The sequence below is a fragment of the Podarcis cretensis genome, assembly GCF_951804945.1.
Source record: "Podarcis cretensis genome assembly, chromosome: 15".
In the NCBI taxonomy this organism is placed as follows: domain Eukaryota; kingdom Metazoa; phylum Chordata; class Lepidosauria; order Squamata; family Lacertidae; genus Podarcis; species Podarcis cretensis.
This window is the reverse complement of record NC_137185.1, coordinates 11871064-11890473: the sequence shown is the minus strand read 5'-3', so window position 1 is coordinate 11890473 and position 19410 is coordinate 11871064. Positions and strand designations below refer to the sequence as shown.

General features: G+C 45.0%; 1 protein-coding gene across 1 annotated transcript; it reads left to right on the top strand.

Annotated features, from left to right (window-relative positions):
• The first annotated feature begins 516 nt into the window (after positions 1 to 516).
• On the top strand, positions 517 to 18966 carry EIF4H (eukaryotic translation initiation factor 4H). Its single transcript, XM_079955868.1, has 7 exons — positions 517 to 676; positions 10316 to 10500; positions 11094 to 11158; positions 11262 to 11361; positions 13909 to 13977; positions 16206 to 16364; positions 17076 to 18966. Exons 1-7 carry the CDS (start codon positions 618 to 620, stop codon positions 17213 to 17215), a joined length of 777 nt encoding a protein of 258 aa, XP_079811994.1. The 5' UTR covers positions 517 to 617; the 3' UTR covers positions 17216 to 18966.
• The last annotated feature ends 444 nt before the right edge of the window (positions 18967 to 19410 follow it).

The following is a 19410-nucleotide window of genomic DNA, read 5'->3' as shown; positions in this document are numbered from 1 at the left end:
CTGCAGGTTAAGAACTTTGATTCAGGATGAGAACAGAAATCGTGCTCCGGCAGCGCAGTGGCAGTGGGAGGCCCCATTAGCTAAAGTGGTGCTTCAGGTTAAGAACAGTTTCAGGTTAAGTACGGGCCTCCAGAACGAATTAAGTACTTAACCCGAGGTACCACTGTAAGCTGGCAATGCCAGCGCTGCAAGGCTAGGATTTCACGCATGGGATGGCAAAGCACTTCTCTGCACCTCCCAGCAGGTCAGAGAGGGAAGCTAGCTACACTGCCTCCCACTTCTCTCCTCAGGTAGCAGGAGGGAACCTTTTAATCCTCCATCACTCCCAATCCCCACATGCGGCTCTACTGTCTGCTAGGGCTGGGTCATTTTGAAACCTCTCCTCCTCCCTCTCTTCCCCCCCCCCCAACACTTCACTTTCCAGTCAGGCACCACCGGGGCCACCCCCACTGCGCGCAGGCGCAAAGCGCTCCTCGGCTGCAGGCACCTCGACGGGCAGCCCCTGGCCGAGGCCCGCTATATAAGCGGCGCGGGGGTCCTGCGGCGCTCGCTCGCGCTCGGGGGAGGCTGAGGCGGCGGCAGGAGCAGCGGCAGCAGCAGGAGCAGCAGCAGCAGCAATGGCGGATTTCGACGCTTATGACGACCGGGCCTACAGCAGCTTCGGCGGCGGCCGCGGGTGAGCGGGGAAGGGGAGCGGGGCCGGCCGGGGAGGCGAAGGGAGGCCTCGGGGCCCGGGCGAGGGGAGGAGCGAGGTGGCGGCGGCGGCGGCGGCAGGAGGGCCCGTGCGCGGGGCGGCGAGCGCGTGTGTCGAGGGAGGAGAAGGAGCCTCCGGGCGGGGGAGGCGGGCCAGAGCGAGCGCGGGGTCCGGGAGGGCCGGAGGCGAAGCTTCTGCGGCGGGGGGCGGGTCGGGCCTGGAGCGCCTCTCACGCGGGTGCCAAGAAGGGGGCGGGGGAGACGGATCCGGGCTCTGGCGGAAGGGAAGTGGCCCCTGGTGAGAGGAGGTGGGTCAGGACAAGAGGGATCGAGGAAGGTGTGAGCAAAGGTGTTCCTGGGGCGGGGGGGGGGTATTTTGGGCTCTGGTAGAAGTGGCCTATGACAGGAAAGGGGGGCTGAAAAAGAGATCTAGGAGGGCATAATTTATGGGAGGGAATGGACCAGGCCTGAGATGTCTCTTATGGGAACGGGTAACAGGCTTCGGTGGAAGGTAAGTGGTCTCTGATAAGGGAGGCGGGTAAGCTTGTGGGGAAAGGGCTCCAGCTTCTTTAGTCTCTTAGTGGGGTATCAAGAGATGGGTGGTGCTGGGGGGCAGGAAGACTGAGGTTGGTTAAAGGGGAAAGCAGGAGGGGACTCCGTGGGGTGTAAGTAAAGCCTATGGGGAAGAGGTTTCAGGCCTGGGTGCTTTTGCATGAAAACTGGGATTGCAGTCCCACGGGAGAAGGGTGAATAAGGTGGGTCCTACTTAATTCAGCATCACAGTGACCAACATGATGCTTCTGGAAAGTCCAGAGGTAGACAGGATGTTGGGCAATAGGAACCTGCTGTAATGCCTGGGCAACTATTATTCAGGTATTTTCTGCCTCTGCTGCTGAAGGTGGTAGCATATAGCTGTCATGACTAATAAATGGTCTTAAACTTTACAAATGTATCTAATGCCCTGTAAAGCCATCCATGCCCATGCCCATTGTTGTCCCTGCATTTTGTGGCAGTGAATCCCATAGTTTGTGCCATTCAGTTTTATTTGATGAATAAATTTGAGAGAATCTTCTGGTCCATCCCTACTCTACTTTTTCTTCTAAACTACTCCTCCCTCATATTGTAACCTCTCCATGTAGTTCAATAAGGAGTTCATCCTTTATTCTTAGCTCTGGCTTGGGACCTGAGTTTGTTTTCATAATTGAGTTTGTTCCCCAAGTTGGTGCTTATTTGTGGGCAAGGGGGTGGTAATTTGAAGGTGTGGGGAGCATAAGAGTCATACCATAGGAAAGAATAATATGGGGGAATGGATGGAAGTTGTAGGAAAATGTTGTCTTCTTCTCCACACCCACCCAGAACTTATAGATGGGTAAGTATAGTATATGGGGAAGGGGGCATAAAAAAGTAACAGTTACTTTGCCTGTTTATTTATTTTTGCTTCCTCTTTTTCCACATCTCATGACTGCATTCACACATAACATTAAACCATAACTGCAGGGCTGTCTTTGTGAGAGAATCTGGAGTTATTGACCAGTCCTATTACTCCAGTAAGAATAATGTGTGATCTCTTATCAGAGAGAAGCTGAGAGGTTTCTATTTTTAATAGTAGAGAGTATATTTGGGATATAGTGCTTTGTAAACTGTTTAAAAGTGGTATAAGTGAGAAAATTATGAAGTTTTATATCTTGTTCACTTGAGAGCAGTTATCTCAGCCATTCTCATAAAAACCCCTGTAGGTTCATCACGATTATCTTCATATAGCAAATATAGAGGGGGGGCGGGGAAAGAGTCAGAGTGACTTGCCTGAATAAGTTTTTGAGTGAAGGGGAGGCGCTGAATAAGTTTTTGAGTGAAGGGGAGGCGGAATGCCCAAAGAAGTCTTAAGTATGTGAAATCATCTGGGTTATCTTGACAGGTTTCAGAAAATAGAAAGAACCAGCATAAAGAATTGTCATAAGAAAAAAGCTTTAGGGTCAGTCAAGAAGTACTATGTGTGTTGTGCTCACAAACAAATCTGTGGCTTTGGGAGGTGACCACACTGTTCCAGGTTTACTTACAGGTAATGGGGAGCTACTGTTTGACTGCATGGTAAGTGTCCTGCAGGGTTTCATCCTGTCCCCCATTCTTTTTAACACCTGTATGATGCTACAGGGAGAGCTCATTAGGCAATATGGAGCAAAGTTTCATCAATATGCAGATGACACACAACTCTTTTTCTCTGTTCCATCTGAAACAGGTGAGGCAGAGTGTTGACTGGACTGGTGGCAGTAATGGGCTGGATGTGGACCAATAAATGGAAAATGAATCCAGACAAGATGGAGGTTTGCTTTGGGTTCTTGAATCCAAGAACTAAATGGGGTTGCACTTCCTTGAAAGGCAGGTAGATAGCTTGGGATGGTGCATAATACAGCTATGTTACCTGAGGTCCAAGTTGCTTCAGTGGCTAGGTGTGTCTACTTCCTGGTTCACCAGCTACACCCATTCCTGGGTAGCCACTGCTACTAGCCATGAGACTATGGTCTACCTCAACTGCAGAAGCATTGTGCTTCTGAATACAAGTTCCTGGGCATCACAAGTGGGCAGAGTGCTGTTGTGCTCATGCCTAGCTTGCAGGCTTCTGACAAGTAGCTAGCTTTCCACTGTGAGAACTGGATAATGAATGAGATAGGCCATTGGCCTGACCTTTCAGGCTCATCTTACAATCTGGGGGGAAAAAAGCCTGGCCATAGTAACTCATATTCTCATAACCTCCTGATAAAATTATTGTCCACATCATCTATGTGGAGCTGCCATCACATGTTTCAGAGGCTGCAGCTTGTGCAGAATGCTTTGGCTAGGTACTGGTGGGCATTGATGGCTACACCCATTTAACACTGATCTTAAAGGCTCAGCACTGGTTGCTAGTTCGCTTCAGAGTACAATTCAATGTACTCTCATCGATGTATAAAGCCTTAAACTACCTGTGATGCAAATATTTGAAGATTGGCAGCCTGGTGTGTGATTCTACTTTGGGATGAAATTGATAAAAGTTGACTAATATGAGAGCTTTCTTTGGGTGCCTTCTCATCTCTGGAGTGCCCTCCCTTCTGAGGTGCATCTAGAGCAGTGTTACTTTCGTTTACGGAAGACATAGCTCTTTGTCCAGGCCTGCAGGAGGAGCCAGGGATAGTGATGAGTCATCTAGTTGAGTATTTTGTTTTAATGATTTTTAAAGTAATATTTGTGGTTTTTCCTCCCTAGGACCATTTGGCGAAGGGTGGATGATACTTTTTGCAAGTGAATGGAATCACTTGAAACATTTCCTATTCTTTTGCAGGCAGATGGGTTCTACTAGGAGATGTGATTTGTTTTCTGGTCTGCATTCAATTTGACTGCGTATCTCTTTAGAAAAGTATATATGCGTCTCTTACGAAAATGGTTGTAAGAGATGCATATATACTGTAAGAGATGCAGAAGAAAGGTAAGATTATGGATCAATAATCAATAGGTTAAGCAGGAGTGGGGATGAATGGTATGAATCTAGGGGTCAGGGAAGGTAGATCCTTTGGATGTTAGGTGGAGCACAGAGTTCAGACGAAATGGCAATAGTGGGGTAAGGATAAAAATGAGATTGAAGGTGAAATAGAGAATGAAATACAAGGTTATATCCTTTAGGGTGAGGAGGTAGGTTAAGGCACTTATACATTTATGAGATGGAGCAAAGGAGAAGTTCATTGCTACTCATCTGGCTAGTTTTGAATCTAGTGGAGCAGAGACTAATGGCCTTTTGGTCACTTGATGCCTCCCACAAAGGCTCCTGAACAGTATTTTTAGGTGATACTTTCTGTACAGGAGGAATTGCATGTGCCTTGCACTGTATTATTCTCCACATTAACATGATCTGGCAGCTGTATGGAGGTGATCTGCTTTGCCACCTGGAGGTTCGTTTCCCCAACATCTCTGCCAGGCATCTTGCTGACCTGATCACAGCTTGTACCTTTTGCTACAAGCCATAAGAACTCTGCATTCCTAGCCCTTTGCAGTGGCTAAGCATGAGAAAGGAACAAGCAAAAGGCAGAGAAGAGTCTGACTAAAATCAAATAAGGGAGTAGGGCTATGAGGAGTGGCTGGTGCTGCTTGTGTGTTGCCTATGGAAAGGGAAGTGAACATTTGGTACTTGGAGCTTACTTTTCAGTTCGAGTTTATCAAACTGGGAAATGAGCTGATTACAGTATGGGTGTAGTCTAAGATGGAAAACTCATCAGTGTATGCCAGATTTCATCGGCTCCAGCATTTGTCCACTAGCATTCTTATTTAAAGGCTCCTGAAAGCAGTAGGTAGGCATAATACCTTGGAAATTGGTTGAGCTGTTTCTTGCTGCCTTTTGCAAAAATGCTGACTGCGGTGGCTGTATTAGTCTCAGTGCAATTAATTTCAGTAATTAAATCATCTAAGTTAAACTTTTGAACACAGCTGGGACACAAGCCTGAAAAAGTTTGTTCAGATTTGCTGAAGATAACAAACAGCACATGTTGATAGCCCCTTTATTGTACTGTATTGGTAATTTCCTAGTTCCTTAAGTTGCAATTTCAAGTGCTATCAAACTGCAGTGAAACAACCTAATTCTAAACATTCAGTTGCAGCCATTCTGTAACTATATGTTAAAGTTATTGCCCCCATTTCTGGACTGGAAATTAGATTTTGGTCTGCAGCAAAAATATTTTTGATTCTGTTCTGGCAGAAAGTGCACTGATGCATTGCAGCGCGCCTTGAGCTCTTGTCACACAGGGATGTCTAGAGAAGTGCCGGCTCCCATTCCAACTGGTCTCTGGGTTTCCTGCCACCAGATGTGACAACAGGAGGATATGTTAGTCCTGTTTGTTCAGTTTCCTCCAAAGTGGTTTCATTTGTGCTGAGCTTACAGTTATTTATTTATCAAGATAAGACTCTCTTCTACTTTCAGGCTGTTTGTATGTTAAATTTTTACATTACTTTGTATTCTATTGTTTCATTGTTTTAATAATAGTCTGCTTTTATTTTAGTTTTATGTGATTGTAAACTGTAATAAATTGTTGGCTGCAGCTGATGAAAACTGTAATCAAAAATATGCGAAGGTTACAGGTTAGCTGGTAGAGACTATGTATACTTTTTTATGGGTGTTATGCACATCTGTTGAACCTAGTAATGTATCTCAGCTTTATAAGCTGCCTCACCATTGAAAGGAGGTGGTGTTTCCCTATTAGAGAGCCAGTCAGAGTGATACGACTTTACCTCGTCATTCCTCACTCTTTATTAATGGCATTGACTTCATAGCTGGCAGCTGTGTTTGTTCTAATGAGTATTATACCGGTGCCAGTGATAATGCCAGGAGTGAAATTGAGGCCATTTGCATGAAGACTTCCCCTTAAGAAGACTTGATCCAGGGCTAGTGATTCATCCAGGCTAGGGCAGACCCTATGGGAGTGAGAGGGAGTTGAGAACTCTCTTTATATCTAGGGAAGAATCATGAATCTTCCACAATCATCACATGCTCTTGTGCTGCAAGGGTAATAGCATTATGTTATTAATTTCTTTGGATTCTGCAGTAATATGGACTTTAGAAAAGTTGTATCTTAAAATAGTATGTTGCCTGCATGTAGGCAGCTGGTGAATTTTTGACAAGGAAATTGAGTTCTCGTCAGAAAGCTATACAGAAGCATTTATGGTTGTGGTTTTTTTAAGAGTAGATTGTGTTTAGGGTACATCATGTCTACATGCATCATTCTAAACATCCTTTCTTGCAGAGTATATCAGATAATTTGCTCTGTACCTAGTTCCCATTTCCTTTATAGTCTCTGTCTTGATGGAATAGCAGTTTCCACCCCTGGCTAACCAACTTCATAAATTTAGATGACTACAGATTGTCATTAGGAAACATGATGGGATAGGTGTGTCACTGGGAGTATCTAGGAGGGAGTCTTCATCCAGGGCTCATGGTGCTGAGGTTGGTTTGCCGGTCAACTGGGTTGAGTAACGGTTCTTAAAGTGTGTCTAATGTGACATGAGTGTCCTTATTGGTCATGAATTGGTCATGGTTCATGGTTGGCTCATAAGACCGAGTCACCCTTCCAGAAAACAGTTCATCATCTCTTCATAGGACTGGTGGTGACATGCTTCATCAGTCTGTTGCCTCTGTTAGTTGTGAAGAATTCTACCAAGCCCAACCTATTTGTGGCTGGTTGATGTGGAAAGGAAGACACAAAGCAAGACCCACTCAATACTTATTTGGACGGGCCAGTTTCCCTAAGCTCTTTGTGGTCGAACTCCATAAGACAAATATAATTTGTCACCCATTTATAAACGTAGTGGGCATATCCATGAGACTATACTGCTGGCATTGCTGTTATACATAAGGTATCCATGATGTGAGTTTTAATGCAGAGTTGGGTGCGGGTAAAGTAGATCTTTGCACGTGTTCTAGCACTGAACCAACTGGTTTCTCTTTTTCTTTTTCTTTTTCTTTTTCTTCTTGTAAGAAAAACTGATGTTATGGTGACTGCTTCTATTTAAGAAGTAGATTTAGGACTGATAGGACTGATAAGCATTTGATACAGTACAGTCTCTCAACAGCACCACACTCAGAACTACACACTTACCCTGTCCTAGCTTTCAGTATCTTTTCTTTTTCAATATGTATTTAAGTTTAGAAATGGTCTTAGTTTAGACTATCAATTTAGTTAACCTTAGTTGGAAGGCATCTTTTTATGTTTTCTAATAGCATTACTGTACTTGAATATTTACCTAGGCAAATCTGCACCTTTTCTGCATTGCTTTTCATGTTTAAAAAAGGCAAAGAGCTCCAGGTACATATGGAATTGGCCAGTTGACGCCTGTGGCTTTCTAGGCATATCAAGCATGCTGATCAGGTGAAAAGAAGGCAACTGGGATGTATTCCAAATGGAGGACTGATAAAATATCCAGAAGCATTTGGCTAGCTCTCTCCCTTCATCCTTCATTGTTCTTGAAATACTGTGCTCGCATAGTAGCTTTTCTTAGCAGTTATGTGCCACTTATCTAAAATGCTTGCTGCCCTAGCAGAATTTTTGGCTGGGGCATTATACCAAAAAGTACAGTGGACACTCGGGTTGCGAACATGATCCGTGTCGGATGCACGTTCGCAACCTGCAGTGCTCGCAACCAACAGCAACGCAGGTTGCGATTTGGCACTTACGTGCAAAGCGCGATTTAGCACTTCTGCGCATGCGCGACTGCCAAAACCCGGAAGTAACCAGTCCAGTACTTCTGGGTTTCGGCGGTCCATAACCCAAAAAAACACAACCTGAAGCACCTGTAACCCGAGGTATGACTGTATTTTAACTACAAATACATGCTTTGGCTATGGAATAGTTTTCTTCCCATAAGGACTGCAGAAAGATTGTCTTGGGAAGGCCACAGGCAAGTAGGGTGCCCTCCTTGCCTGTCAGAACATTCAAAAATAGAGGTGGGCAGGTCTACAATGCTTTGTTACTAAACCTCTCAGGTCCACCAATTAGAACTGGAGCCTGAGCTCGCTTACTTTCTCCCTTCTTCAACCCTCTTCCCTTTCCCCTTTTATTTCATGCATTTTAGATTGTATGTCTAGGGACTGACAATCCCTAGCAGATTGTAGCCAGGGACTGTCAATCTGGGAGCCTTTTCAGCTAAAGAACAGGGTTAAAATGTTCTGAATAAAGTACCAATCTACACCTGAGTCACTAGAGATAGGATTCCAATACAGCTTTAAAATTGGCTAGCAGAGCTACACAAAGATGTAGTCAATAGGGCTGGGCTGTATATTGATACATAGCCCAAAACAGGTTTGAAGTTCGTATCATGATAACAGTTTCATAATTTTTGACCTGTCAGTACATCACAAATAATGATAAATATGTTTGTGCTATGCAAAAAAAAAAAAAAAATCACAGTGTGGGAAAAACTGTGAAGCCAGCCAATGACTCTACACAGCTCCATCCTTATTTTACACATTGTAATAGATCCCGATGTGTAGCTGGTGATATATTGCGGTGTTGAAAACCAGATATTGCCCAGTCCTAGAACAGGGTTAAAATGTTCTGAATAAAGTACCAATCTACACCTGAGTCACTAGAGATAGGATTCCAATACAGCTTTAAAATTGGCTAGCAGAGCTACACAAAGATGTAGTCAATAGGGCTGGGCTGTATATTGATACATAGCCCAAAACAGGTTTGAAGTTCATATCATGATAACAGTTTCATAATTTTTGACCTGTCAATACATCACAAATAATGATAAATATGTTTGTGCTATGCAAAAAAAAAAAAAATCACAGTGTGGGAAAAACTGTGAAGCCAGCCAATGACTCTACACAGCTCCATCCTTATTTTACACATTGTAATAGATCCCGATGTGTAGCTGGTGATATATCGCGGTGTTGAAAACCAGATATTGCCCAGTCCTAGAAAGCCTACCAGTTAATACTGGCTTAAATAGGCTTGGAGATTATCTATCAGCACCAGCCTAGCCATATCAGCAAAGTGTTCTGTACTTGCTCTTCTTAAACTGTTGGGAGTCCCAAATTGTAGCTGCAGCTCATCCAGAGGTCTTGTCAGTACATCCTGATCTACCTCCTGCCTGCCCTGTGTATAAAATGGCCTGCATATGGTTAGTAGTATGTCATTTTTTAACTGCCTGTCAACATCTTCCATCACGGACACCAAATGACAGAGCCAGCTGGTTAGAGCCACCTTGCTGTTCCAGATGCCTTTCAGGATGATGGGGTTGGTTTTATTCACTCCCAATTCAGTCAAGTTAACAAATTGAGCACCATGTGTATATGAATTAATTTTGTATAAAAAGCAAGTTGCCCTTGGGTTTCTACTCATGCTCACTAAACCCTCCTGCCTGTACCAAGTGTCCTGCACTGAAAGGTTGAGGAAAGTTGCCCCCTTCAGATCTTTGAACCACTTCGAGTAGATGCGCATAGGATCAGGCAGCACAGTGATTGAACTTGGCATGGTTGACTGCTGTTCTTCATACTTGGGGAGCTGCACATAACTGCATTTGTTCACAGGCATCTGTTGTTGGGGCTGCACTGTGTGGCTAATTAATAGCAAGATTTTAGTTAAAACATATACCCAATTAATACAAAATTTCTACTTTCTGTGCCCCTGTGTCTGTATACATTAACACCCTCCTTTCTCTCTACTGGCTAAATTTGAATTGTCAACTCCTGGAGGAGAGGCTATATCATCCTTTTTTATACAGTGGTGCCTCGCATGACGAAAAACCCACTAGACGAAAGGGTTTTCCGTTTTTCGAGGCGCTTCGCAAGACGAATTTCCTTATGGGCTTGCTTCGCAAGACAAAAACGTCTTGCGAGTCTTCAGATTTTTTTCGCTTTTTTCTCCCTTTTTCTAAGCCGCTAATAGGGTTGCTTCGCAAGACAAAAAAACCGCAAGACGAAGAGACTCGCGGAATGGATTCTTTTCGTCTTGCGAGGCACCACTGTATTACACAGCTAGTATAACTGAGATACAGCTCTACTGTAACATCTCTTTCCTGCCTTCCCCACATGGAGCATCCTTGCTGCTTCCTGATCCCAGGAGCATTCTGGCCTAGGCTCTAATTCTGTGCTTGTCAACAGATCTCGTGGCAGTGCTGGTGTTGGCCCACGTAGACAGAAAGAGCTTCCAACAGAGCCCCCCTTCACAGCGTACGTTGGCAACCTCCCCTTCAACACGGTCCAAGGAGACATCGATGCCATTTTCAAAGATCTCAGTGTAAGGAGTGTGCGATTAGTCAGAGACAAAGAGACAGATAAATTTAAAGGTAGGTCCTTCTATGTCTCTCCTTCATAACCAAGTTTGAGGTAGAGAGGCAGCTGATTAGTGGTGAGAGATACTGGGTTTTAAGGTGCACATGCCATCTTAAGTAGTTTTCAATCATACTCTGCTAATCAAGAGCTACCTGAAGATGATGGGGATTAAAACTGGGACCTTCTCCCTGCAGAGCATGTGCTGTACCATTTAGCTTTCATAGTCTGCTTACAGTCATAGAAAGAACAGGCAGTCTCTGGTGGTCACTCAGGTTAACTTCTCTGAAGACGTTTGCTTTGGGGGAGTTTTGTGTGGGAACATATTGTCCTTCAGGTTTGCTTACATGTTCTCTCTTTCCCCCATCTCTCAAATCTCCTTACTCTGTTTGCAGAAGTGAGGGAAGAGATCGGGGAACAGGCTGGAAATCAGTGGTACCTCAAGGAGACAGATCAGCTCATGAACCTCTGTTTGCCCTGATATCCTAGTTTGACTTCCTTGCCTAACAGCCCACTTGTGTACACTATCTGGGTTCGCAACTTTCCAGATACTGAGATGAAAGTTGGCTTCTGTTTTTTGTTTTGTTTTTAATCTCTTTTTGTCTTACAGGATTTTGTTACGTAGAATTTGATGAGGTTGAATCGCTTAAAGAAGCTCTGACATACGATGGAGCAGTAAGCTTACCATTTTTATAAAATAGTATTTGAAAATTGATAGCTGCCCTTGCTGGAATGACTGGTGGTAAGATTTCTCCTCTTCTTCTTCTGCATCCAACAGCTTTGGGGGGACCGGTCACTCCGAGTGGACATTGCTGAAGGCAGGAAACAAGACAAAGGTGGCTTCGGTTTCAGAAAAGGTGGCGGCCCAGAGGACAGAGGTGATGTTTAAATAGCTGCTCTTTAATATATGGCAAATTGGAATGAGTGCATTAGTGCCGCCTTAAACTAGCATGTGTGTATGTATAATATTAAGCTTTTAGTTTAGTTACCTACCACTTTTCAACAGTAAACTGTGCCCAAAGTTGCTCACAATATGTTAGTATTATATAAATGTTAGTATTATCAAAAGACCAAATATTTGGGGGGAAAACTATCTGTATTGAACTTCAATAAATTCAAAGACAAGAAACACAGTTAAATACATTTGGGAAAAATTAGTCTTAATGGTGGAATAATCTAGAGTTTGTGATAATGTATTATTGGAGTGGTATAATCTAGACTTCATGCACCACAAGTTCAGAGCTAAATCCAAATAAACAGGCCTGTAAATAAATCAAGAAGCTAATCAGTTTCTATTCTTGCTGCGCTCCAGGAGGCCACAGCAGTTCAGAAGAGGTGGGCAGCCTAGATCGGGGTAGGCAGAAGGTAGTTTGTGATCTAGATATTTGGGTAATTCGTGGTGTATTGGCAAAGATTTCTGACTTTTGTTGTTTAACAATAGCAACAAGCAAAATGACATACCTAAATTAGATTGCTGAAATCAAGAAATCTTGGAATATAAATATAAAGCATTTAAACACACACACACAGTGTACTGTCTAAAAAGCAAACAATATTTAACAAGAAATTGATTTATGTGTGGAAGGACTGAGTTCAGTTCAGTTCTTGGGCTCAGAACAAATTCATGCGCTCAGCGGTTGTACGGAGGTACCCTGTTCTTTAATTCTAAGGGTATGTCTTTTGCACCTGGCTCCAGCTGGTGCAAAATTAGATCCTGCAAGCTTGAATATTGCCCTCTACTGGGCTGGGTGGTTCACAGCTGGTTCCAGGAGTGGCTGGTGGCAGGCAGCAAAAGGGAGTGGCAGCGGTGGCAAGTCCTCTTCTCCAACCTCTCTGGTGCTCTGGCTGCAAGCCAGGTCTTGTTGCGCACCAAGTGGCCATATCGTGTGCCAGCAAATGCCTGCTTAGGAGACTTCAAGTGTTCTTGGATGACTCTTCCAAGTATGAGAATCTCATAGGTAGGCACAGAGCCAGGCAGGTGAGTAGCTTTATCTCCTTAAAGGCTGGCATGGGAGGAACCTCAAGGAAGCAAATTGAAGGAGAGTGACTCGGGGTAGGAGCTACCTAGGCTCAATTATAATCTGAGGAGCTGCAAGCAGTGACCTTTCAAGGTGTGGTAGTCACAAAAGCAGTTTTGGCTGAACTGTGGCTGGAGATTTGGGTCTCCCTCCCTGCTCCTGTACATCATTGAGAAATTGAATTGGAGGGAATATTCTTGCTTTCTTGGCTAACTGGAGGGCAGGGAGAATAAATAGTTTGCCTCAACATGCCTTTTTTCATTTTGCTTGAAAGCAAATGTGTCCTAATGTACTGCCACTCCGCAAACATGGGAGGTGACTGCTTAGCTCTGATGGTAGGCAGTTGCTCAGAAAAGGCTTAGTGTAGACTGGTAGGCCAGCCTTTGAAGACATGAGTTCCCCCAACTATGTTTGAGTTGAGTTTCCCCCAACTAAAGTTAAGTATGGAGTTTAAAACTACGTGGGAAAACAAGATTGGCATCGTGTATCTTGAGGCGCTAAAGTAGAAATGAGCAGTAAACTCATAACCTCTTAATGATTTAATTGGCGTTTTCAAAACCGTGCATCTTACTGCTCTGAGTAATGCTGGACTGTTTTAATGCTGCCTTCTCTTTTGTTCTAAAGAGCTCCAGGCTCACACAGACAGATCTAAACAGCTGTATGTGTTTTGCTAGGCAGAAAAGTATCTGGAGCAGAAAGGTATTTCAAAGGCTGGGCTATTTCATGGTGTGGTGCTCTCTAAAACAAAAGGAGGCCGCAGCGTGAGCTCACAAGTGTTCATCTACTATTTTATTAATGCCATACAGTTTGAGCTGTTGGATCCAAAAGGAAACAAACTTTTTTCTTGTTTAACTAACATCAAGAACCTTGAGCTTGCTAATGCTCTACTTCATAGGCTGGGCAACTGCATGTGTCACAAGGTTGAGTGCTCCCAGATAGAGGTGCAGCAGCTGAGACGGTTTGTGTAGTAGATGTTGTTGCAGAAAATGGGCCATCTTCCTAACCTTAGCGGGTCCCCTCTGCCTCTTTGTGTAGTTTTGTGATGTAAGTGGTTTAAGTGCATCTCAGCTCAGGGAAATAACGGAAAAGCTGTCTTTGAACTTTTGCGTTTTCTGAAGATGCTGGCACTTCACAGGTTTCCTCATTGCAATCTTCCTGCCCAGGCCTGGATGGATGAGCCCCCTTCTTTGAGAGCTAAGAGCGGTGTCCTTTCCTGGGTTTTCATGTGCCAACCACACCTCTGATCTAGACACATTCTCCTGCAGAGTACAATTGCCCAGTGGTTGTGAATGTGAGGATTGCACCAGACTGAGAGAGCATTGGGATTTCCGCCCGCTGGCAGTGGAACCTTTTAGATCTTCCCGCCTTCCCCATTGACCCCTGCTTACAATGTGGCTTTCTTTTTAGGCATGGGCGGAGGAGGTCCGCGGGAATCACGAGGAGGTGGATGGGATTCCAGAGATGACTTCAGTTCTGGTAGCAGTATTTCTCCATTTTCATTTTCCTGATTCCTCCTCGTCCCCTACCCCCACCAAAAAATGTTTTTCTTTCAATTTCCTTTTGCCTTTCTCTGTCAGACATGCCTGTGACCACAGATCATCCTATGGCAGTCTGGTTGGCCACTAAGGCAGAAGCCCAAAACTTTATCTGGATGTTTCTTAATTTTTGAAGACCATGGCAAAGGTTGCAAATTGTCTGTGTTCTGTTTTGATTGAAGGATTTCAATGTCTAGTCCTAGTTTGGGGTGGGGGTGGGGGGGGAGTTGAAAGTCTTCGAAGACTTGAGGGCATGAATAAGTGTTGGATCTTTTTGACAAATACAAGTACCTGAATTGCTTTCAGAAGGCATGGCTTGGATTGTGCAGTTCTGAGTTGCTCTGTCTTAGCATCAGCTGGGACTCTGCTTCCATCTGTCTGTCTCTTTTTGGTACACACAACACTTCTGGATCCTGTAATAAAAGCATCGGGCCCACTGGGTGAGAAGTAGATGAGGATAGGCCCAGGTAACTTATTCCCCCCCCCCTCCCCGCCTTCTTGAAAGCTTACTAACTTGCCTTTCAGCTGAACATGCTAGATTGCTTCTTTCCTCTTGCAATATGGGCAGAGGCAATTGGGAGGGGCGACATGAATATATGCTCTGGCTGTAGGACTAAGTTGGCTCCCATCAACTGGGCAGACCAGCTCAAAGCAGGGTGTGTAGCCTCTTATATCTCTTTCCTTTTATTCCTGTTTATTGCTACACAGCACTAAACTAGCAATATGTTTTTTGTATGTACAATCCAACCTCCACAGCTACCGTAATGAGGGTTATTCCTGTTTAACAGATCTGGGAGAATATAAACCAAATGCTTGTGACTACGCATTGTGTTCATGGCAGATGGTTGTACTTGAAATTCAGCCACTTTCTTAGTTGCACAAGAAGATGCTGGAGGCATCCCATAGTGGATGGAGATTGTAAGATCATCTTATCCTCAAGTAGTTCATTCTTCCCTCTCCTGTTCTGCTCCTGATGCACTTAGACTGCTTTTTCCTTGTATTTGATCATGTTTCCACCCCCACCCTCCTTTTGGCCAGAAAATTTTCAAACTTAACTCTGTAAGCCTCTGTAAGTCTAGTAGTAGTAGTGGTAGTAGTATTTATTTATTATTAGTAGCATTTCAATTTATATACTGCCCTTTAGCAGAAGATCCCAGGTCAGTGCACAGCATTAAAAACACATTACAAAATGTCAGTGATAAAAACATAATAAAAAGCATACTGGTAGGCAGCCTAATAAAAAGTAGTCATTATAATTATAGTCCATGCATTTTTCTCTAGTCAGAAATTTGAGGTTTCTTCTGGCATCCTTGTACAGGTATGCATATGTCAGTTGGTGCAAATTATCCTCCCATCTTATTTTTGAGAGTACTTACAATAGGGATGGATTGCCTGTCGGTCGTAAGAAACCTCTTGGCAAAAATGCATGTATGCATCTTGATTTTAGCAGCAAGGATTACCTTCTTTCCAAAGTAACCACTCTTGCTTCAGTGCATTCATACTTGACACTCTCCAAAAGGAAGAAATCGTATGGGATCGTGATTTCAGGCTGCAGCAATCTTACATTTGTATTGCAGTCTGCAGGTGTGAACCTTTTCTCCCTTTTTCTTTGATCCCCTTCATAATAGCAACAATCTATTTTTTAAAAAAACCTCTTTCTTCCTTTTGCAAGGAAATCTAACACAGCAACCCAATCAAACTAAGAGAATGAAATAAGCACTTAACAGTAAAATCAAGAGTGCCAAGTTTTTACACCACCACCAAGAGCCACGGCATAGCATCGGCACCAGGCAATCCTCAAAAAAAAAAGCCATGCCTTTACCTCTCAACGAACCTTGGGCAGCGTTAGGGCCCATACATGCCCTCGCTGTTGGAGGAGCTTTTCACTTTCTGTAGCTAGTTGTATGAAACGGCAGAGTGCCTCTTCTCTTCCTGTTTCATGGCCGTCGTCTCCTAGCCCAATCTCTCCAGTGCATCCTGCTTAACTAAAACCACTTCTGTCTCTTGGCAAGCCGAGCGTGCCAAGCTGGTCCTTCAGCCGCCACTCTTCTGCAAGATGCTCCCGCAGGTTGGATGGAGCTGCTGGTGGGTTTGCCTCTGTGAGAAGCAAGGCTGTCGCTTCGGACATGTCTGAAGAGCTGGCCCTTACTGCCACGTCTCTCCCGACAGGTTTCAGAGATGACGACTTCCTGGGAGGCCGGGGAGGCCGGACCCGTCCCGGGGACCGGCGAGGAGGAGCAGCCGGTCCACCCATGGGAGGCACCGGTCGCTTCAGGGATGGGCCTCCAGTGCGTGGCGCTTCCATGGATTTCAGAGAGCCAACTGAAGGTAGGCAGCCTTTCCTTTCTCCTGCATTTTGGCCCAACTGAATTGCTGCTGTCCACCGCTCTTGGCCTGCAGCATTCAGTGACGTCATCTGGAGGGTCGCACGTCAGTTGCGGCGACAGACGGCACTGTGATACACCTTGATTTTGAAATGCTTTTTGGTTTCGTTCATTTCAACAGAAGTTTAGACTTGTGAGTATGAGACATTCCAGAGTAGGAGGCCATAACCGTCTGCTATAACAGATACACTGGAGAGTCTTATGGATCTCTTAAAGGCACCTGGCATGAGGTTTCGCGGGGGTTGGGGCGTGCTACAGTCCATGTAAAATACATCACACACTTGCAAGGATAGTGAGCAGAGGATTGTGCCAGTGGCAAAGAGATGAACATGATAGGAGATACAAGGCTTTGCATTTTTTGCTCTCAATTCATCTGCCTTCTTGAGGACTTCTCTGCTACTTTCATGCATGTGAAGTGGGCTCTAGCCTTATACCAAATATAGGATCCTGCGGTCCTCCAGATCTTGTCAGACTACAACTCCTGTCGTCTCTGACCACTGGGCATGCTGGCCGGGGCTGATGGGAGTTGGGAGTTCATCACCCGGAGGCTTCCTCTCCTTGATCAATCTGTCACAGGTGCCCTACGATCCTTTTTTCATTGGCTCACGGGACCGCCTGAGCTGCATCTCAAGCAGAAATGTTTCTTCTCTTCCAGAGGAAAGAGCCCAGCGGCCCAGACTCCAGCTCAAGCCCCGGACGGTTGCCACTCCTCTCAATCAAGTAGCCAACCCCAATTCTGCCATCTTTGGTGGAGCCAAGCCGAGGGAGGAAATAGTAAAGGAAGAGCAAGAATGAGCTTGAGGGGTGGGATGCAATGGGAGGGGGCGGGCGGGAGAAAGGGGTTGAGGGAGGGGACTGGGGGTGGGGGTGGGAGACAAAACGCAAGACAGCCCAGAGTGTCTAACTGTGCTCGGAACATTAACCCTGCAACCACCATTCCTACCATCTGACACCTGTCCTCCTTGAAACAGAAAAGGAAAAATCAAAACAAAACAAACCAGAGCTTGCGAATGCATGTCAGCTGTTAACAAGTGGTTTTTAGTACGTTCTTGGCTTTGCTGTATCTAGTGCCTGCATTGTCTTAAGTTTCTCCCTCCTCCCCCCCCCCCCCCCGCAAGCCATTTCCCCCCAATCCCAGCACATGGCTTCTGGCCAATAAATCGCTGCCCTCTTCCACAGAGGTCGACTTCTCTTCCCCCGGGGTGCTGCTTTCACCTTTTCTTCCTCTCTGGCTCCTTCCACTTCCGAGACACGCGGGTTAGGGTTCAGTCCTGCTGCTCCACTTCGTTCCCTTCTGCCTTCCACGGTGCTTCTCTACCTCCACTGCATGCTTACCGCCAACAACCTCGTGGCCCCTCAACTCCGAGGAGTCCCGGCCAAGCGGAAGACGTCTCGAGCTCTAGAATACAGCCCCTGTAGAATTAGCTTATGCAACACAACGTTAAATAGGATTGCCACCCGTTAGCCCTTAGGCACTTTGGAATAATATATATGTACATATATATACTGTATAAAATCAGTTCCACCCCTCCCCTTCCCGGCAGTGCCGCCAGCACTTTGCAGGCCCCTGCCTGGGGCTGAGTTGCGTGTCAGCAGCCAAATCTAGACAGGGACCCCTGCTCTGCTGCTTCCTTGACTTGGCCTGCTGACTTCTCCCTGGCCCTCGAAGCTCGTGCCTCCTGTAGCACCCAAGGACTGTCTTCTTCCAGCATTTTCTTGCGTTTTCTTTTTTCATATTTACTAACCACTTTTTAACTAGTTTCTGAAACCAATAAAGTTTACTTTCCTTCCTTCCTTCCTTTGGCTCTGTTTTGAAGGAAACGGCTCTCGACTCTGCCCTTCCAGCATTCAGCTCTTGTCTCTTGGGCTGCTGTGCAGAACGTAGCTTTGCTTTCGTGCTTTGCCTCTCAAACAGAGGGGGGGGGATGCTCTCTTTGGATCACAGAACCCCAGTGTCTATGTGCCGCTAAAGGCAACAGGTGATTGCAAACCCCTGTCTCTCCATACCAGAAGGATTCTGCTTGAAAAGGTTTGATGGCGCACTTAAAGAGCGAGCAGAATACTGAGCCGTTGGGTGACCAAGAAGGGAGCTGTTTCTCGCTCGCAGGTTATTGCTTTCAGTGTGAGGTCTGGTCAAGGTGTGAACACCTGCAGTGCCTGACATAGATGCTTAAGGTATCCAGTTGTAGCTTTGGAACAGGTAGAATTGAAAGCAGCAGATGTGTTACTCTTCCTCTCCCCTTAAAAAAAAAAAAGACATGTCCATTGTGTAAAAACAGGTTCCAATTTGTATAGGCAAATGTTCCAAGGGCTAGCCTCCCCTTGGATATCATAGTATAAATGTCTCTTTCCGACCCTGTCTTTCAGTCCACTTCTAAGAATAAGAACCATTTGTCTAACACTACTTTTCTTTCGAGACATGCATTTTTGTGTGTGTGTGTGTATGTGTGTGTGGTTGTGTTCCAATCGAAATCCATCCAGTAGCCGCTCTTCTGTTCAAAATGTGGAAGACCCGAGATTTTAAGAGCGAAAGCAAAAAAACAAAAGAGAGGATGCCCATGAAAACTCACCTGGTAGTCAAGCCGTTTGACTTTTAAACGTGTAAAGACAAGTTTCCAAACACTCAACACATTCTGCTTCATGACAAAGTAAATTTATGGATATGGTATTTTGTGAATGAACTTTTAAATAAAGAAAACATTAAGTAATATTTAAGACTGGTCTGTGTTGAAGTCTGTTCACCATCTGGGCAGAGAAGAGTTGTCGGGGCTGTCAGATTTGTTCAAGGGGCAACAGTTTATAGAATGGAAAATCAAAGGATGTTCTGCAGATATGTTCTAGTAGATTTTCTTGCAAATATTAAAACGTCTATCCTAATTACATCCCCCCCCCAAACAATCCCGCTTAACAGGTGTTGGATAAGGTGAAGGAACCAGTGATACAGAGCTTGGAAAATTGACAAAATGGGACCTAAAATGAAATGTTAGCAA

Coding starts and splice junctions, on each gene's coding strand:
- EIF4H (XM_079955868.1), top strand. CDS start 618: ATGGCGGATTTCGACGCTTATGACGACCGGGCCTACAGCAGCTTCGGC. Junction 11,159..11,261: donor CTCTGACATACGATGGAGCA/GTAAGCTTACCA, acceptor TGCATCCAACAG/CTTTGGGGGGACCGGTCACT. Junction 11,362..13,908: donor TGGCGGCCCAGAGGACAGAG/GTGATGTTTAAA, acceptor CTTTCTTTTTAG/GCATGGGCGGAGGAGGTCCG.